The 24,794-nt window shown below is 45.7% G+C and overlaps 2 protein-coding genes across 4 annotated transcripts in view; one reads left to right on the top strand and one right to left on the bottom strand.

Annotated features, from left to right (window-relative positions):
* Positions 1 to 518: 518 nt before the first annotated feature.
* Positions 519 to 15,822, top strand: KLF9 (KLF transcription factor 9). 2 transcript variants are annotated; one of them, XM_069000861.1, is made up of 2 exons: positions 519 to 1,480; positions 1,868 to 2,577. In XM_069000861.1, exons 1-2 carry the CDS (start codon positions 887 to 889, stop codon positions 2,054 to 2,056), a joined length of 783 nt encoding a protein of 260 aa, XP_068856962.1. In that variant the 5' UTR covers positions 519 to 886; the 3' UTR covers positions 2,057 to 2,577. The 2 variants fall into 2 exon arrangements, with proteins under 2 accessions (XP_068856962.1, XP_068856963.1); XM_069000862.1 differs by lacking the exon at positions 1,868 to 2,577 and adding an exon at positions 12,206 to 15,822 and having other exon boundaries at positions 523 to 1,355.
* Positions 15,823 to 21,051: 5,229 nt separating this feature from the next.
* Positions 21,052 to 24,794, bottom strand: part of SMC5 (structural maintenance of chromosomes 5) — a 43,022-nt gene continuing 39,279 nt past the window's right edge. For both annotated transcript variants that reach the window (XM_069001292.1, XM_069001293.1), the window contains one exon: positions 21,052 to 22,837. In XM_069001292.1, coding sequence (XP_068857393.1) covers positions 22,700 to 22,837 — 138 coding nt within the window. In that variant the 3' untranslated portion in view covers positions 21,052 to 22,699. The remainder of the gene's footprint in view (positions 22,838 to 24,794) is intronic.

Below are 24,794 nucleotides of genomic sequence, written 5' to 3'. Positions count from 1 at the left end.
GCTCCGCCCGCCCTTCCCCGGCAGCGGCGCGGGGGGGGCCGCGACCGGAGCGCGCGCCCGCCGCTCCCCGCGCCTCCAAGCGTTGCGCACCTTTCGGGGCCGGGCGCTGATTGGCGGGGCGCTGCCAGTGACATCAGCCGGCTCACTTCCCATTGGCCGGCCCGTTGCTGGGACCGTAGGACTTCCAGGGAGCCACTTAACCCGCTCGGCGCCGCCGCCCCGCGCCGCCCCCAACGCGGGCCCGCGCCCGAGACCGCCGCCGGCTTCCCCGTGCCGCGGCAGGGCCGGCGGCGCGACCCTCGAAGCGGGAAGCGGAGCCGCGGCGCCTCCGCCGTCCCGGCCCCGGCAGCGCCCCGGCATCGCTGCTTTAAGCGGTCGCGGCGGGGCGCCCGGAGTAGCACGCGGCCTGGGGAGGGAGCGCGGGGATTGGCGGGGAGGCCGCCCGGCGGACACGCCCCCCATAGAAAAGGGGCGCCGTGAGTGGCGGGGGGAGAAAGTAAACACAGCCGGCCGGCCCTGCCCGCGGACCGGCCGGGGCGGGAGGGGCTCCGCGCCTGACGTGATGGGCCCCGGCGCGGCCGCCCCCGGGCAGGAGCACGCGGGGCGCGGGGCGGGCGGTATCCTCTCCCCCGGCCCCTGCGCCGGACCCGGGCCGGCCGCGCGGGCGGCGCTCCCCCCTCGCCGGCTGCGCGCCGCCCCCGGGGGGCGGCGGTGAAGGACCTGCCCGGCGCCCCGCTATTTATTCGCCCCCCACGCCCCCTTCCTCCTCCGCCCCGCTCTTTCCCGCGCCGCGGGCGGGCCATGGCTGGCGGCGGCGCGGTCGGCCCGGCGGACGAGCACTGAGGGCACACGGAAGCCCCCCTTGTCGTCGGGGCGCGGCCGCACCATGTCGGCCGTCGCGTACGTGGACTTCGTAGCGGCGCAGTGCCTGGTCTCCATCTCCAACCGCTCTGCCGTGCCCGAGGCGGCGCGGCTGAAGGTGCCGGGCGAGGGGGAGGCGGCCCGGGACCTGCGCGACCCCCGCGATGCCTGGAAGGACTACTGCGCCCTGCTGGCCATCGCCAAGAGCCTGCTGGAGCTGAACAAGTACCGGCCGCTGCCCGCCCCCTCCATCTGCAGTGACAGCGTGGAGAGCCCCGACGAGGACGCGGGCTCCGACAGCGACGCGGCCACCGAGCAGGGTTCCAGCCCGCCCCGCAGCCCCCCGCCGGGGCCGTCCCCCCGCCTGCGCGCCGCCGGGGCCGCCCCTAAGGGGAAGCTGGCGGCCGAGAAGCGGCACAAGTGCCCCTACAGCGGCTGCGGCAAGGTCTACGGCAAGTCCTCCCACCTCAAGGCGCACTACCGGGTGCACACAGGTCAGCGGTGGCGGAGGAAGGGGGGCGGGAGCGAGCGCTTGTCCTCGGATGAACCCGGCCAGCGGCGCGCCCGGCATCCCCGCGCGCCCCCGCCGCCCTGCCGCGCCGCTCTGGCTTCGGGGCTGGTTCGTGTCTATTCCTCCTTCACGCCCCCCTTCCTTTTCCCCGCTCTCCCCCCGCCCCGTCTCTCCCCGGCGCCCCTCGTCCGACGGGAGCTGGCGACTGCCCCGGGCGGGGCTGCGGCACAGCCTCCCGCCGCGCCCTGCCCGCCGCCCACCTGCGCCGGCTGGGAACCGGCCCGGCCCCCACGGGCGGTGCGGGGCGGGCGGCAGATGCCGGGGATCGGAGCGAACTTCGCGTGTCCGGCGCGGCTGGGAGGATGGCGGCGGTGGCTGCCGAGTCGGCTCGGGGCGTCGGCGAGGGAAGCATAGGGGGCGGTGGGATTCGGGTTTCCTGGTGCTCTAGGCGGACGAGCGCCTGAACCGGGTCAGAACTCGGCACCTATTCCGCAGGGGAGGCGAGGGCAGCGCAGTCCCCGCCCGCGCCCCTCTCGCTGTTCCCGCCGTCGGAGCCCGCGGCCCGCGCCCGCAGAGTTACGGGTGAACTCTGCTCGGCCGCAGGGACTGGACGCCCCAGGGCCGTGGCGCCGGAGCGGGGCTGGCGGCTCGGCGCGGGAGGGGGCGGCGGCGGCGTCTCCCTGAACGTCGGTGAGCGGCACCTCTGGGGCTTGCGGACACACCCCCCTCCGGCGGGCTGGATGGGGGAACTCGGGAAGCGCATCACCTAAAGCCGGTGTCAGGCGCTCGGGGCTAGCGGTGGAGCAGACCACCGCCGGGCTGCTCCCCGAACCGCCCCCGCGCTGCCCCGCGCCTCCGGACGAAGGGGTAGAGGCGCCGTGAGGGGAGGACCGACCCCGTTCTTCCCGGCGGCAGCGCCTCGTACTATCGGTTATCGCGATCCAGCTTTGGCGCGTTCCACAAGGGCTTCATTCATCAGGCCGTGTGCTCCCATTCCCGGCCCTCGCCCGGGCGCCTCGGAGGGTGTGGCAACATGGAAACCTGGAGATAAAACATATCTGCGGCAGCTTGACCCCAAGGGGACAGCAGCTGCAGACTTCTCTGTTCGTTTGTTGGTTTTCATTTTGGTGGGTTTTATGTTTATTTGTTTGTTTTTAGACTCTCAGTGCAAGTGATTGAATAAAAACCTTTATGGGTCTGATTTACTCTTGGGATCATAGTGGAGTACAAAAGGCTGCTTTAAAAATGCTCTGCATTAAAGGATTGTGTAAAAGAATGGAAAAGAGTGAATCAAAAGATACAAACGCTGCCAACACATTTCACATGCTTCACATCGGTTCTGTCACTGATGGTGTCTTTCGGGTTTTGTCTGTTGGTGGTGATGTTTAGTGATGTAACATAAAACGAGTTTATCACCCAAGGAATGTACTGTGAGGCATTGCTGTAGAATTTGAGACAGGTTGGGTAGGATATGACCACATCTGATCTCTAGCTCAGCTTCCATTGCTCCAGTTCACCTGTGTGCCTAGGTGTGCATGCACTGCAGAGGAAGAGGCTCCGTGCTGGTTGCCTACTGGCGCCCTGCTGGCAGATCTGCTTGGTGCTTAGCTCAAGAGGCTGGAGAGAAGGGGTAGGATTACTGGATATGGCTCAGCGATGAGCTCTGCAGTTAGACTTTCTCTGAGAGCCGGGAAAGAGGATGGTCAGTGGTGACCCTATGCTGACCTCGTGCAGCCAAGGATAGCTGTGTTACCGACTTAGAGACTGCAGCTCAGATGCTCTTTTGGAGGTTGAGTGTAACTGATGCTCTCCAAAATGATGTCTCATAAGTGACAAAGAAAACATTGTTAGTATCATTTCCATTTACTACCCCATGCTCAAATATCCCCCCAATAAGGGAACCAGAATAGATGTTGGCTGAGATAACATTCTGTGTGATGACATGTAAATTAATGTACTGTACAACCCACACAGCTTGCTGTAAGCAGTAGTGTTATAATAAGTACTGCTGAAGTGGTATGAGGTTTAGCATGTGCTGCTCGCAAGTGGGTGGCCTTCGCTCCAAGTATGAGGCATTTGACTCAGACACACTGATGTACTGTCATGGTAGTTCCGTGTGATTAAAATCACTGCAGACATCCAGGAGTAATGAACTTTCAGAGCTTCCTAATGTGAAGTTAATTGTAGCTAACTGAAATGCTAAATGATACTGATAACGTTAATTATTTTTATAGATGACAACAATTCCTTAGCAACAGTGGGATTCAATGGGACCTCTGGAGTTATTCATAACTGTGTATTGCAAAGCATTAATGCGCCCTCCTTAGTACCATTTTATTTCCTTTTTTTTTTAAAAGAATCTCTCTCTTATCTGCCTTTTTTCATCAGGCCACCAACTAGGTTTCTTGCTGCAGTGTAGTCTTTAGTGGAAGTAGGTGCACAGCCACCGGTAGAAGCTTCCTGGTCTTAAATTTGTAATATTTAATCCCAGTCTTTCTATCTTGGAAAATGGCTTAAGGATTTCTGCTCACACCCATGAACTTTTTTGTACTCACAGTTCTCTTTATTCATGAATCCTAACCAAGCAAGTTGGGAAGCTCTGGATCCTTCCCTTTCTTTGTAGCAGTTGGGAATCTAAAAACTCACCAGACCATCTTTGGTATCCGAGTGCAAAGCAAAATACCAAATCAAGGTAGAAGAATAGAAGGCAAAAACTTGATGCTCAGAGGTTAGAAGTCTGTATCTTATTAACCATTTTTTAAACTTGTTGGTTCAAGGGTTCCATATTTCAGATACTAAAAGTATCTATATAACTGCTTGAAGTTTGGGCCTTTGATGATAATGCTAGTTCAGTTTCCAGAAGGCTCAAATTAGCCATCCATCAGAAACTGTCTTTTGAGTTGATCTTTACAGAAAAAGATCAGCAGATGGCACTGCATATCCTGTTGTGCAAACACCCCCTTGCTTGTGCTGCTAGTCCCACTGAACTCAGCTTGATTTAGTAGAGCAGGATTTGTATGGGGAAGCCAAGGAAGTCTGAACCCTGCCCGTTCTTGGGAGAGTAGTCTTTTCATTCCTCACTAGGCCTACATTCAAAATACATTAGTTTGCAAAGGTGCAGGGATACAAACACAGGCATCACTGAAACTGAGCTATTGCCTCTCCTCTCTCTTGACTACCATCCAAAAGTGACTTGGAATTTGTGATTTAAGTTTGGTGTCTTGAGAAAGAAGAGCACTACAGGTAAGGTTGTTCTTCAGCATGAGCTGTGCCCGGTAGCATCTCTGAGGCGCACGGTGCTAGTGTAGGAGAGGAAAGGTGGCATTATGCCTCATGGCTCCCAAACCAAAAGCTACTTGTCAGGAAGGCAGGTGGAGGGATGAGTGTACAACATGACCATACCTTAAGTTTCCCTGTCACTTACAGAATGGCGTTACAGGAGTATAGGACATGTAAACTTGGCTGAAGTTTGGTGGTGGCAGGAGGGATTATAAATGGCCTATCTGCTTAGGAGTCTTGAGCATTGAGATTGCAGACTTGACCTTCAGAGCATAGAAAAATGCCTAGGTAGACCCAAGCCCTGGAAGTGGTACAGAGGTCAGGAAAAGGTGAATAACTCATCTGACCAAGAAAATGACAAGCAACAGCAGATAAGCAGAGAGTTACCTTCAAAATGCACAGAATTCTCTAAATAGGTGGATGTAGAGGTGTGGTTATGACAAGGTTATTGTTAGCCTCAGAGACGGAGCAGGGGGAACAACTTAATGGAGAGGGATATGCAGGCCAGAGGATTTCCAGGAAAAGTGAAGGCATACAAGAGCAAACAAGCAATCTTAGTCAGGAGGCCTGGACAGGAAGTGCAGAGCAAAGGGCAGGGAGAGAAACTGGGAAGAGAAACAAGCTTTATGAAATTCATGTTTGCATTTGATGGTGTGAATATAATCCAGCTAAAGGGCACATGACCACTGAGATCAGATCTTCCCTGTCCTTCCTTCGTGAACAGGAAGGTACCATAAAAGTAGTTTGTGAGATGCTTCCTCCTACAGGACTTGTAGGAGTTTGCTTGCCTGAAGAGCCTGAGAATTGGTGGGAATTTCACATGTACATCAGGTGCCCTTAATTAAGAGCTTAGATGCACAAAACCCAAATGTGGGAAAAGTTCTCCCTCTTCAACTAGGCTTTTCAGACAACTGCATCATCATGTAAACTGGATCCAAACACAGCCAAGAGTTTTGTTATACCAGGCAGCTGATGCACTCTTGAGTGCTCTCAGCAGTGCTCAGTAGCAGGACTTAGGCAGAGGTGTGAACCCACAGGTTGGCAGTCTGCACAGGGAAGCTGAGGAGCATTTCCAGTAGAGAGTTAAGAACAAACGCTGCAGCTGCCTGTTGCCACTATCCAGATACTGTGGTGTTGGACTGGCCCCTGTATCGGTTTGGTTTGACTGTGCTGCTTTGTTATTTGTGTTCTAGATTATTTCACTCAACAGACTGTACAGATGCTGGTAGGTTGACAGTCGTCTGCTCACTGAGAGCTTTTTCAGTAATTTTGTTTGAGCATAATCTGAAATTTAGCATTTTATGCTCCTCCTATCCAGCTCATGCAATGCCACTTAGCCAGATCCTTTAGAATAAGACCAAAGAGCGGAACCGACATTTTTTGCTAAATTCAGATTGCCATGTGAAATACCATGGTTAATGAAAGTGTGCAAATTGCTGGAGTTCTAATGGGCATTTTTCCAGGTCTTGGAGAAACATGATCATCCTGACTGGGAGCCTTGCCAGCTGAGTTAGGTAGACAAAAATCCTCAAGATTAAGTTCAAAGTTGCCCGATTCCCAGATGTCTTGTTTTATGATAAAAAATTAAAATTTTAAGCAGGTGTATGTGTCACTTGTGGGAAGGTGCTCCAGAAAAGTTTGTCAATTGAGTCAGCATGACAAAGTTCACATGTAGGACAGAAGCAGTGAGCAGGCATTATCCATAAGAGCACAATTCCTGCTTCCAGAATGATGTACTGAAATTGCAGCTTTACAGAGTTCCTGCACAGCGTTCGTGCAGTGGCACTGAAGACCATGTGGTGCTGCTGTTGTTAGCCTGTGTTTCTTGAAGCCCCAGCTGTTAGGATCCCTGCAGGAACTCCTTTGTTCCTCTTTGTTGGCTGCTGTGTTGTTGTGCACCAGGCTGCTGCTTCTGTGCTTCTGGTCTTGCACAGCTTCCGAGCCTGCAGCTGGAAGAGCAGGGAAGGGCCAATTGAAAATTAAACAGAGTCTGAGGGAGTGATGGTAAAGAGTACTTCAGACACTGTTCACTTGTGGTAGCGCAGTTCACCATCTGTATTCAGGTAATGATGAATGTGCATAGCCTGAGAGCACTCTATAAATACCTTAAACTTGAGGGAAAGGTCTGTTGAAACAGTGGCTAATAAATTCAGAGTGAAATATCAAAAGTTATGTTATCTTTCTGAATGCATGTAAAATTGGATTCCTCCTTTCCCTGTCAAAGCTGTTTCCTCTTAGCAAGGAAATTTGATTATTCATACAGGACAGGAGCATAAACCCAATGTCCTTTGATCCGAGGTAAGTGCCCTAAGCACCAGGCTAGGAGTTGGTCTCTCTCCATTGTTCAGTTAATATTCAAGTATTCCTGCAAAATGGAGGAAGTTCACATGACGATAAGTCAGGAAAGCAGAAGAGGTAAGGACTTGTCTCACATATCCAAGAACGTACTGCTGAGGGCACTCAGCTAAGAAAGCATAGATCTAACTCTCTGGTGAGGTTTGGAAAGATCTTTCCTCTCCCGAGTTGCTTCCCTGACTGATCTCTCTCTATGTGTATGTGTATGGAGGCACAGTCTCCCAGAGAAAGCCTTTTGTAACCCAGCCAAAGAGGTTTGTGCTCTGGCAGGGAAGCTGAAAGGGCATCCCTTGTGTCTGATACTGTGTCAGTGGCATAAGAGCAAGACCGAGTTTTCCTGGAATTTAGACTCAGCAGCAGCAGATTGTAGCAGGTGGTTTTGCATCTGGACTTTTTGTAAGAGACCCAAAGCACCTGTATGTCCAAGCAGCTGCTGAGTGGTAGTTTTAAGAATGTCAGAACATCCTGAAAGCAGCATTTTAATACTTGAATCAGCCTGTTGTGTTTAATTCTAAATCCTGGCAGAATAAACCCCTTGCTGGAACCCATCCATCTGTCGTCTATCCCATCTGTTTGATCTGTTGTCTGGTTGCATGACCATGGTCTAGGTGTTCCAGGAAGCCTTTGTTTAGGCATGTGATCCCTAACATCCTCACTGCTGATCTCTCTCTTCATTAGTATCTGTACCTTGTTGCCATGTGTTCTAATGATCTGATTTTGGAATATCTCAGAAGAGGAAGAAGCCTGCTTGCAAGGCCTCCAATCTGTCTGCCCTGAAGATCTATCTTCACCAGAATATCTTGCGTGTGGACACTCAGTCAAAGTCCAGTGTCCCACAGGAAATTGCTCGTTCAGGGTGTGTGGGGCAAATGACTGGGGAGAAAAGTGAGAGATACCTGAGACAGCAGCTATTCTGTGTATTAAAGCCACCATGAACTGCAGCTCCTAACCTCAGTCATCCACACATAAAGCAGCATTTTTTGGTGAGAAGGTAGATGACTAATCAGGATACCACTACTACCTGTATTTATGTTAATGAGTCAGCTAATGCCCACTCTGTATTCTTTTTTCAGAAACCTTTTTTGCATAAGACTGCAGTGTGGGGAAATATGAAATGTCCCAGGGTAGGAAAAAAAGTTAAATTATTTTTTGTCTATTCAGATTAAAATGGAAATGGGATAAAATAAAGTGGACCTGCCTCAGGTCATACAAAATAGCTTGGATATAGAGTTTAAACTTGCACAGAAAGAAGAAACTAAAGATTTGTGGTAGAGAGTGGAGAGAAGGAATAAGTAGAAAATGGCAGGTGAAGCAAGAGGGTAAGATGAATAGGTTCTGCAAAGGCCTTTATATCCATATGGGATTTAAAGTAAACCAGGGTTGCGGGAGCAAGAGCTCTTTAGACTGTAGAGAAGACCTGTGAAGCACCACTATTAGCTTATACTCAGAATAAACTATGTCTCTTACTGTATTCCTGGTGCCACAGGGCACTAAGAATGGGAGTCTGCAGATGCACCTATTCCTATAACCTATAAATCAGTTTCTCATTCACTTCCTACTTCTGTAAGCTGCCCTGGATATATGTGTATATACTTTTTTTAAAAGAAAATTATTTACATCTTGTGTCTGTTGTGTTAGGATCAAATCAGACATAGTTTTAATTACCATGATGTACCATTGACCTTTCCTTCATGTCTTGATGGAAAATACCATTGGAGGTATATCTTAAAATGTCAGTAGCATACAGCCACTAAGGGAATCAGTGTACAATAGAACTGCGTTTTGATGGTTCATTCTGCTGTTTCAAGCTTTAGCATTACTACCCGCAAAACTAAGGGAGAAGAATCATTGGGAAAAGATACGCCTTGCCTGAGCTGACACAGAAATCCGTATCTCCAGGTGGAGGCAGCACTAGCTTGCATTGCAGCTCTCTAGGCCACTGCCTGCCCAGCAAGCGCATGAGCTGCAAGACATGTTTCCTCAGAGGGGCTCTTCCACAGACGCCTCTGCTGCTTTAGAAAGAAAGCACCTCAAATACAGCAGGTAGCCCTGCCAGCTTTATTGAGTGGACAGGTATCACATGCCATCAGCCCTCTCTGCCTTGCGTTAAGTGCTTCCTGGAGACAAATTCCATGCCTGCCTTGCACCTATTGAGACTGTCACTGGGGCTGGTGTCATCCCTTACAGCTTTGTGACCAAGGGGAGCAATGACTCCTCAGGCTCGGAGACGACCCCTGAGGGCCTGCAAAAGCCTCCCTCCCCCTTGTCTCTGCTCTGAGAAGCTTGGAGTTTAATGTATCCAGGTGTCAGGGGTTGTGCCTACTTTCATATAGGCACTTCCGAAGTGGCTGTGACAGCTTCTGCAGGTTTGTATTGCCGAGGTGGTGACGCCATTCTCCGCTACTGTACTTGGGAGCTCGGCGGTGGGTGGGGGACAGTGCTGGTGGCATCCAGGTGCGTCCAAAGGAGCGTGGCCCCCGTCTCTGCCCGCGATCCCTGCTGTGTCCGTCCTGGTGCGCAGCGGCTCTCCTGTTGGTAGCAAGCATCTTTGCACCACGCCAGGCTCCCGCAGCATTTTTGTCCTCCCCCAGCCGAGCCAGGGCTGATTCCCTGCAGAGTACAGTGCCAAAGGCACAGCAGGTGAGGTGATCCTCAAGGGATCCTGAGCAAGCCCTGTTTTTCCCTAAAGCTTTGTGGTTATGCTGCATAACCTCAGAGTGCTTTCCCTTGCATGTGAAGGTGTGGGGTAGGTCATGCTGCTGCTGTCATGTGTCAGAGGAAATTACAGAAGCAGGGCTTCATTTTTTCTTCCCATGTACAATTTAAAGAGGGCATGGGGAGGAGTTCAGTTTCTTGAGGGCTGCTTGAGGCCAGATTTTAAATACTACTTTTAGGGACTCAGGTTGGATACTACCATGCCTAAAATGGAGCTGCTGCACCCCAAAGACTGTGGTGTTTGTTATCCAGCCTAGGCACCTATCTCCCTGTTTACACTTGGGCACTTCTGCAGGCTGAAGAGCTGTCCTGAGGTAGGTGGTTGGCAATGTGGTTTCTGGGGATGAGGCAGGGTGTCTCAGTTGCTCCCACTGCTGTGGGGTGCAAGTGCCTGACACAGAGGCATATCCTAGATGGCTCCACACGTGCAAGATATATAGCACTCCTCCCACACTCCCCAGGGGGAGCAAGAAAGCTGTTCTGCACCTCCCACTGCCACCTGCTTCTAGGAGCTGTGACAGAAACCATGAGATAGATTGCAAAAGAGCAGCACAAGTGAAACACTTGCCTCAGATGCTGAGGGCAGGCACTGGGCAAGGGTGGTGTTGTGAGGCTTCTATACAGCTCCCAGTGCTGCTCCACTGTGTAGCTGTGGTCGTGGTCTTCACGTACGCGTGACCGTACATACTGTTTTAATTAATTAATTTGTTTTATGCAGGCGGTGGTTGTTCAGAAGGTCTTCCAACCATGTCTAAGAGCATACATCAGGGAGCCAAGAAATGCATTTATAACAAAGAAAATAGCCCTGACTCAGGATGGCTGGCTCTACCTCCATCGGCCTCAGGCTTTGACTTCATCTGCTCCATTCTTCTCCCCTGACTGAGGACCAGCAAGGCCATGAGGTGCAAGAGGCAAGAGCAGGGGGAGCAGCCACAGGGCTGTTGTGACCTGTGAAGTCCCACTCATCCAGCTCAGCTCCATGGCACACTGCTTGGTCTGGAATAGGGCAGCTGCCTGTTGAGGAGCACAAATAATCAGGAGCCCAAATGGTGAAAGCAGCTGCATCATTCAGGGAGGCTCACTAGGGCTTTCAGGGCCCATGGTGTAGCTACACCTCAGCTTACCTGATGTGTCTTATCTGTCTTTTGGATGCCATCAGTGAGACCCTCCCCACCTCCTTTCTCCTCCCTGCAACTCTGCCACACTGCCTACTGCTGATTGTCTTCCTGGCTTCAGGACTGTTCATTCAAGTCTGTAGCTTTTTGTCTCTGCTGTTGCATCTGTGGAGAACTCCAGGACTCACTTTGTAAATTACTCCTTTTTTGTTCATCTTTGAATGTAAAATGAGCTCACCTGTTGTGCCAAACACCCCAGTACCAAGAAATACTAGAGTTCCTGAGTTTCTTTCCAATTCTTCCAAGCTGGAAAACTCCTGGGATAGTTCTTATATTTCATGGTTGACTATAAATAGCTGTTACAGAGCTGCCATTTATATTCCCTTCAGGAGACTGAAGAAAGTAAATTAAGGCATCAGAACAGCAGCAGTGCATGGTGTCTGTGGTGGAAAAGTTTTTGTGTGAACTTAAACACCTTCAGTTTCCATCTGTGCTGTGTACTAGGGTCAGCCTTGCTGCTCCAAAGGCATTGTGTGTGTGCCTGAAGACAAAGCCTGTGCAACCCACAGAGGTGAACGGTAGGGATGTGGAGTGCCAGGAAGATGACACAGAGTGCTCTTCAATCCTTGCACCCTTGTTCTGTAAAAGCAAAGTTGTAGTATGGTTTAGGTTAAGGTGTTCGGGTTTGTTCTTCATCATCATAGCAAACATTTATTCTGATAGAGCGTGAATAATGAGGTGTTTTTCCTGTCTTCAAATCAGCTGTCTAAGAGATTGATACTTGCTGGAACACCTTGTATTTCCAGGGGAAGGACTGACAGGGGAGCATGGAACTTCTCTCTGCAGGTGCAGCAGTTTTGCCCTACATGTTAGCAGCCCTGAGGCTTCCCTGTTCTCCTCAGTGCCACCCCACTCAGTTCTTCCTGGGCTGGAATGACTTGTCCTAGGTGAAGGATTTTTTTTTTTTTTTGCATAATTTTCTACCTGTTACAAATAATTCAGTAGAATGGAAGTGTCAGAGGAATAATTCTGGCACTCTTTTCCCAAGCTACTGTAGCGAGACCAACATGAAAAACATACAGGCACAGGCAGAGCTCATCTGTTGTTTTGACAGTCTTCAGGTCATGTAAGGTTCTGCACTAGAATGTGAGTTTCATGTGTTTGGAGGGGGTTTTGGCTTCTACTGGAGGTGAGACTGAAACCTGATGAAGTGAGTTATCAACAACTCCACAGACGTTGGCACCATGGCAGGAAACAAAAGCAGCTTTTTCCCCTCAGCAGCATGTTCTCTGGTTCCTCAGCAAAGCTGGCATGTGCCGATCTGCATTTCCCCTGCTCCCCTAAATCTGTCATCCTTTCCTCCACACAGGTGAGCGACCATTTCCCTGCACGTGGCCCGACTGCCTTAAAAAGTTCTCCCGCTCTGACGAGCTCACACGGCACTACCGAACCCACACTGGCGAGAAACAGTTCCGGTGCCCCCTCTGCGAGAAGCGGTTCATGCGGAGCGACCACCTGACCAAGCACGCCCGCCGCCACACCGAGTTCCACCCCAGCATGATCAAGCGATCCAAAAAGTCCAGCTCCAGCAGCTCCTCGTGAAGGCAGGGCTGGCCCTGGGGGAGGAGTGGGGAAGAGGCAGGCTGTGGTGAAGATGCAGGCAGTGGTGCCAGAACATGAGCATCCGCTGCGGTGCCGGTCACCCTCGCTGTCCAAAAGCACATGTAGCCGGCATTTGAAAAAAACAAACGTACTCAGTATCTCCCTCCCCGTCTTCCACCTCCTGGCCCTGCACTGAGAACAATAGTCTGGAACAAGTGGGCTGTGGGGTGAGAGGAGGGAAGGGGCAGCCAGCAAGGAGGTGACCACCTCTTCTAATGTAATGCGTTGATACTGGTGTACATACATATGACTGGGCGGTCTGGCCTGTGCCACCACAGTAGCATGACCCCAGAGTCTTTGTGATTGCTGTGTCATGAACATGTTTTGTTGAACAGTGTAATGCTGCTTGTATTTAGAGTCTGTCGAGTAAAAACACTTTCCGAGTCACATAAATAATTCTCAGATAAAAACTCCATAGCACATTGTAGAAGTGGATTTACTTCTGTGTATCTTCTGCGATCCTGCACTTAAAGAGACTATTATGAGAAACATTACATATGTTACCAATAGTATCTGATTGATATACTGAGATAAGGTGAATTTATACTCAATAAGGCCCATTAAAGTAAATAGGTCTTTTTAATTTTTCTTTTTATTAAATATACTATACTTTTGAATATAAGCTGGACTTTTCCAGTGAAAACATGTATGACTCAAGAAGATACTTAAAGCAAAAAAAAAATCCCCATAAAGAGCTCAGTAATTTTCTGACTGTGTGTGTATTTAGCTCTGTTATTCACTTATGTGGAAAAATACAAGTCAGCCTAGATAATGTGGTGGGCATGTGGGAGCTGAAGCATATGTCTCTCATATGATCCTATACTTTACTTGTCAATAATACAGTACTGTATTATAGAAATGCCACTGACAGTGCTTTATTCTGCTGTGGTTTGTTTGAATGGGTGCACAAAGCAGCTACCATCTTTACAAACTGCTGCTTTTTTAAAGGCTTTTTCTCTTCCTACACTTGCCTTAAAGATTTATTCTCTTCATACCATGGCCTAACTCCCTTGGAGTCCTATGGGAGTTGTGTGTGTTTATGGAGAGAGTAGACCTTTCCTTAAGAGCACTCTGCTAATGGAAACACCTAAAATTACTGTAAGGAGCACTTTGGAAGGGCTCCTGTATCTCTTGATTGCTCTTTCTCTGGAGTATGGGGGAATGCCACAAGCTAATTTGAAATACAGAAGGTGTCTCGCAAATACTCCTGTATGATATAAGCTTCTCTTGGTAGTTTGTACCTGTGTCATGCATGGCACATCAAATGCTGATAAAGGCAATGTTACTTTTATTTTAAAGCTATTTTTTGATCTTTAGAAGGAGCAGAAAGATCACTGAATGAAAACTTTCAGCTGTGGTCATTAGTGAATATTTCAAAATTTTTTATGTTAAAAGCATGAAATTTAAGAGGTTATCAGTGATATATTTTTTTCCCTTCCTCAGCTGTGTAAGGGGGGGAGAATTCTGTTTACACATTAATTTTTTCAAGAAACATTCTTCTGTTAGTTTTTACTCCTTCCTCCAGAAGAGGAAGGGGAGGTGCAGCCCTACTGCAGAGACATAGGGCCAAATTAATTTTGTGCATATTTACACTGAAACCCAAAGTGTCTCCACTGCAGATGAATTTAGATCATGTTGTAAAATTCTGTACATAAAAGATCGTTAGCACACCTGCAATTACAGTATCTGATTGTTTTATCTGATAAAAAGCTTGCTTCCTAGAAACAAACATAAAAAATTAACTTGGAGAGTAGAGTGTTTTCCTCTACAGTTGTATATGGCTTTCAGCATTAGAAATCAGTTTGCATACTGTGTTTTTACCTGTGTAGTTCATGATAGATTTTGTCTATGTGAAGAGAACTGCTTTTAAAGCATTGGGGATATTGAACAGTCTGTGGAATAAAAAGGGATGTGTTTTCTTCAGTGAAGACATCAGGAAACCAAGCACACTTTCTACCTCCGTTTCAGCTTTTTGAAACATTTATTTTAGAAACCAAACTTTAATTTCTTGTATTCAGATTGAGTCGTAGGGACATAGGTTCTTTGTAATAAAAACTGGTAGTGTTGGTGTTTCTATTGATCTAGAAATACAGAAAGTGTTCTGCTTACCAGTACTGTTAATGCTGCCTTGTGGAGTAGGGTCAGGGCCACGAGCAGCCCGATGAGATTCAAAGCTGCATCTATGTTCATCTTTGTTCTTCTCTCTGAAGATCAAGCTAGATTTCAAGCCTCCGTCCTGCAGTCTGGATTGTCACCATTTTGTGGGACAAATGCAGCATTTGGAAAATTAAAGCCTGATCCTGTGAAATACAAGAGATCCTCATATCCAATCTACCACAACTGGAAGCTACAGCTGATAAGTAGCTCCTAAATCAGTATGTAAACATTTTGGTCACGTAGCTACCAGGATTAACTGATGTAATGGCCAGCTTTATGGTTTCCATGTTGTGTATTTGGGGTAGAATGCACACCTAAAGAAACGTTGTTTCTGATAAGTCTGAAATAGGTGGGAGGTACTTTAGTCCATGGGACAATGGGATGCAAGGCATGTGTCACCACTGCCAGTGACAAGATCCTGTTTCTGGAAAAAAACTTTCCTAAATGGTAATGCATGCTGTATTTCAGCATTGGACAGAAAGCATTAATGTGATTAATTAACCACTAACAGAATGCATTAGGAATAATCAGGTTTGGGGATTTCGTTTTACTGTTTTGTTAATTTGGTTTGTTTTTTTTTTCTTTCAGTAAAAGCAAACAGTGGCTTTAACACCTAAAACAAACTGCAGGTTAGTTCCTTGCATCTTGAAGTTAAGTTTTAAATAGTGTTGCAAGTGTTGGAAAAGAAAAGGAAAATCAGGTTCTCTAATACTGTATGTACTTGTTGTACTATTTTGGAAGTACTTAATAGTGCTGAAATTAGGACAGCTCCTCTTCTTGATTAAGAAAGTCCATTAGTGTAGAGAAGTCATGGATTTAAAGGTATAGCTATATTACATATTTCTTTTTGAACTTTTTTCATGACCGACATTACAGATCTGTTTTCAGCTTGCAGATGGACTCAGCCCAGCAGACAGCAGACTGGACACATACTTCGAAATGCTGTTTTACAAACAAGTGATCTGTAACACTGTAAAATACCAACTCCCAACAGTTTAATCAGTTTTATTTTTGTACAGTATTCGTATTCTTTATAAGTTATTTTGCTGTCCTGTTTTGTAAATCACATGAAATTGTAAAAAAAGGAAAAGAAAAAAAAAGTAGGCATAGATGTTTTTTGTACATATGTATATATATATATTGTCCAAATAAAGAAAAAAGAATAAAAACCCCAAATGTTGTCTTGAATGACTGGAGTCAAGCAGTGGTCATGTAAACCAGCCTGAATGAGTACAAAAAAATACTGCACATTATGAAATCTATAGTTTGAGTGGTATGTGAACCAGCTTCAAAGGTCTTAGTGTTGCTAGTCATCATTTAGGTTGGGTCATGTTTCTCTACTTTTCCAGAGGTTTTTCCCAGGCATTCCTTCTACCAATACAGCAGGGAGACAGAGACACAATTTGTACTCAGGAAAAAGTGTCCCAACACCTGCATGCTCCAGCTCCCAAGAAGTCTATCTCCCACTGCTCCATGGCTTTTGGCCTCAGAGTGGTGCTCTGGCTAACACTGTGCCAGCTGCTCAGTGAGCTAATGATGCTTCAGCCTGTGCAGCCACACTGCTGCCGTGAGCTTTCCATGGCTTTGGAGCAGTCGCTGATGTATGGAGATAAAAAGCATCTGCTTGGCCTCTGAAGGAGGGAAAGGCAAGGTACCCTGTGCCAAAAAACCCCCAACAGTCAGTACAGTCACTGACATCACAGTTATTGAAAGCAACCACTTACAGGAATTAACTTAATCTGGTACGTGGGTGTGACTGCAAGATGAGCCCTGGACCCGCGGGAACATGTAACCTTCCAGCATTGCAGGCAGGGACAAAGGGTTGGAAGATTGCCATCTGCAGCTGGAACAAAACTTGTAAGTAGCTTCCAGATTTGACTCAATGCTGAGTTGGAATTTTCTCTTCTTAGGCTGGATGACTAAATGACAGATTAAAAAACTCAGCATAATGTTTTCTTTTTTCAGCTTGTCATTGATTTAGGAATAAGGGACACAGGGCTATGGCATTGACCTCATTCCCTTGCAATCCCATCATAGAAGACTTTCCACAAATTTAGCATTCTTCATCTTAAACCTTTTAATATTTGGTTTTAGTGCTGTAATTTGAACAGCCACCAAATTCTGCCTAGTGTAGAGAAGGCCTTAGAAGAATGTTTCCAACCACTGAGATGTAGTACACTGTACAGAGGGGTCACACCAGGAGTGGTATAAATTTGGACTAGCAACGGGTACATCATGCAAAGACTTGGGTGCACCACAGCAGTGCTGGCAGCAGTGGCATGGGGAAGTGTGACCCTGAACACAGACCTGCTGATTCTGAGAGCACAATTTCTACAAGGTTGTGAGGGTCTCCTGTATTTTCATTTCTCCTCTCTACCAAAGAAAAAAGAAAGGGAACATGCCACAAAATGTCTTAAAAGTCCAGTTAAATGCCTGCAGAGTGGCTCAGAAAGCCACATACAAGGAAGGCTGGCTTTTTGAATCTGCCTGCTGGGTGACGTGGATAATTTTGATCTCCAGAGGAGTCTATAACAATGTTACTCAGCACTCACTCTTGAAGGGCTAAAGAGTCTGTGAGGTTTCATTTATGCATCAGAGCTCTGTAACAACCACTACTTTCTCAATGACTTTTACTTTGGAAACCAAACCTCTTTCAAGTTGAGCTGCTCACACTGCTCAGCCACACTGGAAAAGTTTCATCAGCAGTAACTTAATGCAAATGCACAATAGTCAGAATACTGTACTTACTCAAGTACTCTTTAAGGGACTCCCTTAAAGAAGGAGAAGCTTTCCCAGTGGCAAGAATTTTTCAGCTACCATGCTTTCTCTGCCATGCTCTCCTCAGCTGAGAAACTCTCTGAGCCCTAAAACACCTCCTCAAACACTTCCACAGGTATTGTGGAAATCTTCCCATTTCAAAAGAGAAGATCTTGACTGCCATCAGTTCTAATCCTGAACAGACATTTATTTCTGTATGATTACACACAGTATTTTTTTCTGGCTCATCTATGGCTTTTGGAGTGAGCTAGAGTCCCTATTGATTTGAGCTTGTATTTTTTGAATTGCTACAACTGTTGCTGTATTTTTACTGGCTTGTGACTTTCAATTGATAATTGATAAACATCCTATCACTTTTCATATCAAACCCCATCAGTCTAGACAATACTGTCTTTTGCCTCTTAGGCCATATAATGCCTGTGTGTCTGCACAGCAAAACACAAGGTACAAATGAAATGGAGTGTGTAAACCACAACACGAGGAGAATCACTGAGTACATAAGGGCAGTTCACCATTTCAAGATCCAAAAATGCTCTCTTGGAATTCAGAACACATGGAGAAAGATACCAAAGAGTACAGACAATATCAGAGCCATTCCAACACTGTGCTAAAAAGGTGCACAGAGAAATCTTGGACTTTCTCAATGGCTTTTTTTTTCTCTTCTGGCTAATGGGCAGGGCCAGAAAGCCAGCAGCAAGAGTTTCAGAAGACACAGATGTAAGGTATATTAGAGCACCAAGTACAGTGGTTTGGGCTCTTCTGCTGTTAATGGCTGCTTTTGTGGCCTTGAACTGTTTCCAAGCAGAAAGCACCTTTTTAGGGTCTATGAAAAGCCATGCATAACTGCTTTGTCAAAAAATACAAGGGAAAACCACAACTGTATTATTAGCCTGTGCAATGCTGGTGGCAAATCACTGCCTCTGCTTTCCTGGATTGTATAAAATAATCCAGGCCTTATCTAGAAGGCCTTGAACTACATTCAACTCTTACATCTAATGAACCATTATTTCTTAGGGGTATCATTTTTAAACAAACATTTCAAGGGGGACAGCCTGTAAATTTATTCAAACTAAAATAAAGAGCTCTCCCAATATAAGCTACTGAAATGATTTCATGAACATACTGATTTCTGACATACTGATGCTTATGGAATTGCATGCACACTGGCAACTGTACCGCTCTAAATTTATTGGCACAAAGCCAGTATATTTTATACAGCAAAGTGTATTTTAAATACTACAAAAATCCAGTATATTTTATACAGCAAAGTGTATTTTAAATACTACAAAAATTCTGACAAGAAAAGTCCTTCATGGGCAGTACAGTTCAGCTCAGAAGCAGACACAGAGCAGAATCAGATTCCTCAGCTGATGAGGCCCATAGAAAACTCCAAAATGAGTGTCTTTTGACCTGAACAGTCCTTTAAGCATCACTACAAGAGCACAAAGTGGGGCTGATACTCTTTGGTGGTGTCTGAGAAGTCCCTTCACACTTCTTGTACTGATCATCTGCTTTGGATTGTTAATGGACTGTGGATAAGGTCAAGCTGCATAATGTTCAGAGTCCACAGTTTTGGTTACAAATTGGGAAGGGGGAATTGGACATCTTTCTGCTTTAAATTACATGATGCAGATACACTTTGAACCATCCATGTTACATGTTACCTGGGCACTCTTCTGCTCTCTGTTCTTTTCCAAGGCTCCTTGGTACCTTCTGCCACCATGTTCTGAGTTACCATCTCTCCCCTCCTTGCTTCCTGCAAGATCAGCTTTGTCCACTACCATGCATGGCTTCCTTATCCCCAGCTAAGTGAAGTCTGTCATTCGTTTCCAGCTAACTTGCCACGTTCTCATCACCGTGCTTCCCCAAGAGGTCACTCTGTGAGCACATGACTTGCTCTTCTATGAATATACAGCAAGCCAAGATATTTACCAAGATCCCATGCAGCTCCAGGTGCAATAATGACAGGTGTAATGTCATGTTTTGAGACCAACATACTCTGCTGTTGCGGGTTAATCCTGGGCAGCAGCTCAGGGCCACACAGTGAGCCTACCCCTGTGGGATGGGTCAGAGAATCAAAATGGTAAAAGTGAAAAAACTTGTGGGTTGAGATAAAAACAGTTTAATTGGGAAAGCAAAAGCTGTGTCCACAAGCAAGGCAAAACAAGGAATTCATCCATTATTTCCCATTACCAGGCCAGGTGTTCAGCTATTCCTCCAGAAAAGCAAGGCTCCACTGCACACAGCAGTTACTTCAGAAGACACAACTCCAAACACCCCTCCTTCTTCCCCTAGCTTTTACTGCTGAGGACAGTGTCATACAGCACGTCATAGCCCTTTGGTCAGTTGGGGTCAGCTGTCCTGCTTGTGTCCCCTCCCAGCCTTTTGTAAACTTCTTGTGCTAACTTCTTGGGGCGGTGTAAGAAACAGAAAAGGCCTCAATGCAGTGCAAGTACCACACAGAAGTAGCTAACACATCCCTATGTAACCAACAGTGTTCACAAACCCAACATAACACTAATACAAGCTTCTGTGAAGAAAATTATCCCAGCCAAAACTAGTACTACTGTCAAAAAAACCCCACTGGCCTAGCGGAGGTAATAGATCAACAAAAAAAAAAGACTGGACAACTGGGGAATTACTTCCAAGAGCAACTGGGGAGCAGATTAGTGAAGAAAAGCTGGTGGAATTTGGTGGAAAGCATATGCGTGGGAATTGGGAGTCAGAGGATTGCACCACTGGGAAAGAGCTGAGTCACAGGAGAGGTTGGCAAAGGTAAGCTCTTGTAGTACTGTGTATCACCTCTGTTACTTTTGCCTCTGCTGTTGCTACTGGCCCTTATTTTTCCATGCTTTCCCTGTTGGCTTTCAACACTGCTAGTCAAGCCTGAAAAGCTTTCAGTGGCTAAAAATATCTACTTTCTGCATTTACCTCCCCTCTCCCTACTAGTTCAGCCTTGTCAATGGCTGAAGGTAGCACCAAAGTAAAATGAGGCATAGCGACTACTAGATCAGCCCCTGCTACAAAAAACTTCACCCAGGCTATTGGAATATGCAAAGGACACTGGATCAATCAGCCTCATAGAAGCATGGCTTTTGGCAAGCCTGGTCTGGGTGCAATAGCACAGGAACAGTCATGTGATTTTTAGATGTTCAGGCAGGGACAGGTGAAGAATTTTTCTTGGAACAGAGGAGGATTTAACTTCCTTCTGTGTCTCCTTTCTCTCCCGAATTATAGTGTACTGAATTGTGGTTTTATTCTCAATTAGCAAGGTATGGGGGAAAAAAATGCTTCCGGAACAAAAAGTTCTAGGAAAAGTAATTTTGGATACCATGTTTTAGTGAGTCAGAAGTAAAGAAAGTAATTCTGGCTCAGTTATTTACAGAGAAGCTAGAGTGCCAAGGTTCCCCCTGCCCTGCTTCCCACGATGTAAGCTCTCCTGTCAGACACCTCCCATCAGACACTATGCCAGTCTGCCTGGTTTAGGAATGGTACTCCTCAATTCAGTGCTGCCACCAAGACTCTCCAAACCAGACACTGCTCTCTTGCTCTGTTTTCCCCTCCCCTGCAGTGTGCTGCAGAGGAGAACTGGAGGCACAAAAGCCAAAGATCATAGGCTGAGAGAGGTAAGAACTTTTTACTGCAAACAGCAATGAGATACAAAAACGAACAGTCAACAGCAACAATAACAACAAACAATAACAGCAACAACGACAGAGGGTAGAGGAAAAGAAATCATTCACATGGAGAAACTCCCTGATAATAGACAATTTTGAAGAATACTTTTAAAACTAAGACCTTTCAATACAGCGGACAGGCAGATAGGCCTGTAGCCTCAATTATGTCGAAGATACTCTGCTGAACGAGTTACCTCTGGACCACAGCCTGAGTTTCCATACTTTCAGATCTTCTCTTCAATACTTGTGTTGGGACACTAATTGTCACAGAAATTACTCCAGGAACTCATTTCACAGTCAGACAATTCCATTGACCAACAGTGGCCTACAGTAACAAGAATGAGTGGTTCTCTACTGCACTGAAGGCTCATCTATCTCTTCAAAAGAACAATTACAATACTTACTCTTTAATACCTAAAACCTTCTAGATTCCAGCTCATATTTTGTAGCGGGTTATTTTATTTCAAATATGAGAATATCAAAGACTGACATACCAGTTTCATTAGCAAAGTTCATTGCCAGGATACTGTTAAGAAAAACACCCATTCAAACCAGACATCGAATTGTTGAATTTTACTTTTTTAATAGTTAACTTAATAACCAGGACCTTGTTTTAGGTATTCAACATTCTGTTGATAATCTGCATTTCCAAATGCTTAACAGTTATGGCCAACATTCTATTAAAAATTGTTATGGCTTTCTGTTGAAAAGCAACTGACTGTACAATCACTCCAATGCAGCTGACCCCTTGTAAAAAGCCTCCTGGGTTTCACTTACATGTGAAATCTGCAGCACTATTTTCTCTATCACCAAAAATGTATCAAATTTTACTTAGAAAAACAAACACACAAGAAGTTACATATTGCTTAGTTTTACTTCTGCAAGCTTACTAGCTCACTGTTTCACAAAGACCTATAATGCTGTCAGTCTCCTTGCTAAGAGATTTGCTAGAAAGACCTTATCCTTCAAGCACTACAAAATGAAATATTATTATATTTATTTATTAATTTTGAGATAAAGTATTTATTCAACAATAATACATCCATAGAATCATATTGTTTATATTAATTTCAGGTTTATTTTTACAAAACAAACCATTACAAACCATTCTGTTCCTACAAATCACCTGAATTTATTTTAAAAAATTGCATTTCAATAGGGAAATGGAATACTATCCACATCTATGGTAAAGTTATTTACCAAAAGCAAATTCCAATTTTTGGGAAAAAAAACCTTTAAAAAACAACAGTCACAGAGTAAGTCCAGGATAACCTAGAAAAATTACCTGCACTTCTGATGCTGCATTAACTGATAGAATAGAAAAAAAAAAAAGAAACTTCATTTTTATTTAAACCTACTATTGAGAAAAGTAGGTTCTTTGAAGGAAGTGACCACTATGAAAGACCTAAAAAGAAAATTACGCATTTCAAATCTGTCAAACATTGGCTCTTAAAACTTGCGCTAAAGTTCTCAATTATCAATTCTTTGCATATTTTCCTCTGACAATTTCTGAATTCTTGAAAGCCAGATGTTTCAAGAAAGATACATAAAATACTTCTGTAGAACTATGTATCTATAGCTATATGCCACTATTCAGTCATCTTTGTAAGCCGCCGTTGCCGTCTCCTCATGTCTTTTATCTTCCATTTGTGTGTCTCCAGCATAAAAGGCCCATTGTAGACAAACAGCACGGTCATCTTTTCATTGTATGTGAGATTCTGCAGGAGCTGGTGAAAAACACAGAAACCAAAGTCAAAACAGCTAGATGTTCCCCATTATCTCAAAAAAGTGAGTAAGATCTGTGTAAAACCTCAGATCTCAAAAAGATCAATATCCTAGGATTACAGCCTGACAAATGAGGCGTATTTGTTCCTAGAAAACCCCTCACAGGGACTCATTCTTCACCCAATTTCCAGCATCACTATTCTTCTTAGAAGAAAATCTCCATATCTAATCTGTACCTTCTTGTTGCAAACAATCTCTTTGCTTTTTTGCTGTATACAGAGAATACCTCCACTCCACTATGGGCACAGAATCATGTTTTTCCCTTTTTTCCCCAGGGCAGGGCAGGAGACAGTAGTTGTACCTAAGTACATCTAAGTCTCTCTTTAGCCTTGTGCTTCTCTGAGCTAAGCAATCTCCATTGGTGGGAACTCAGAACAATCAAAATTACTAGAAGTTGCACTGCTATCTTCTGGAGTAATTCCAGCCCATGTACTAATTTTCTGAAGTTTAACAGCCAAAGCTGGATACTTATGATAATCCAAACCTTGCCAAGCACAAGCCCAGCAGACAAAGGTATCATGCAAACTGTAGATTAAAAGCAGTGCTCAGGATGACATTGAACAATTTACTTGCAACTGATGCTCAACTTGCCACTTTCCTCTCCCCAGCCATTTAGGAATTTATGCCTTACACCAGATGCTGTTGTTTATTTTTCCCACTTAAATACCAAATTTTATGTTTGTCTGTACTGAGATGAATCCTATTTTCAAATAAAGTTACCTAAGATTATTTAGAATTCTAATCTTGCTTTACAGTGAAAAAATTATTAACACCCAACATGGTGATTATCCGTCTGTTTAATAAACGTAATCTGTTTCACCACAGATTTGTATTAAAAATACTAATTTTCAAACCTACTTCTAAGAACATATTCAGTTCATCTACTCATTATGACAGTGATTCACAACTATTCAGAATAAAATATTCCTAATCAACTTTGCTGTATATTAATTTATACCCCTCCCCTCTGCAACTTGCTTAAAAATGTAAGCAGGGGAGGTGTCAACATACTGAAAAAAAGAATCACACTTTTTCCTGTATCCACTGGGTACACACACAGAACTCAGCTTAACATGACAAGTTGTCACATTTTCTAGTAGGTGATTACATACTTGCTTTCTAGTAAGTGGTGACATACAGCGTGGAGTCAGGAACTGCAGGTAAGCCATGGAACAGCAGAGTCTGGCCTTCTCTGCCTGCCCTGTGCAGCCTTTTAATTATCCTCTAATGCCACCCACACAAACACTCTCATCAGCTAAACCTTTACATGACATGCTCTCTCACTAATTTTTCTTGTGACAGGCCATCATAACTTGCCATGTTAACTGTGGTGATCACCCGCTTGCGGGGGGCAGGAAGAAGGAAGGAGGCACAAAGAGTATCTTCAGCCACCTCTTCATAACACCATTTCTTGTTGCTGAATAATGGTGCAACACTGTCCTTAAGTTTCCTCTTACCACAATGCTGAGATTTTTTTACTTCTGCTTTTTCTTTTTTATTTTGATCTTTCTGGTTAGCTCTGAACACTCAATTTTCCCCTGTCTCTATTCTTAGTAATTTGACAACAGACTCAACTTTTAAAACAGACTCTGGACCCCAGACAGTAATTTTCTACAACTCCTTACATTTGGGAAGCATTATAGTTAGTTGAGCTATCTATCATTCAACATCCAAATCACTCTGTTCTTTCTCTAAGTAGGAGAGTGCACAGAAAAGCTGATCCAATGAGGAGAGGAATCACAAGAAGACAAAAGGGAATAAATAACACAGAACAATAAAGAAGAAATGTGGTCAGGAAACGACCAAACTGTGCAGAGGTAAGCATACTGCAAGATCAGAAGGAACAAGAAGCATTACCTTCTATCTTCTTCCAGTAAGGTAAATGCTACAAGGTGGCCT

This window comes from Aphelocoma coerulescens (genome assembly GCF_041296385.1).
Source record: "Aphelocoma coerulescens isolate FSJ_1873_10779 chromosome Z unlocalized genomic scaffold, UR_Acoe_1.0 ChrZ, whole genome shotgun sequence".
Taxonomy (NCBI): Eukaryota; Metazoa; Chordata; class Aves; order Passeriformes; family Corvidae; genus Aphelocoma; species Aphelocoma coerulescens.
The sequence above is the reverse complement of the archived record's forward strand: the minus strand, read 5'-3'. Positions and strand labels throughout refer to the sequence as shown.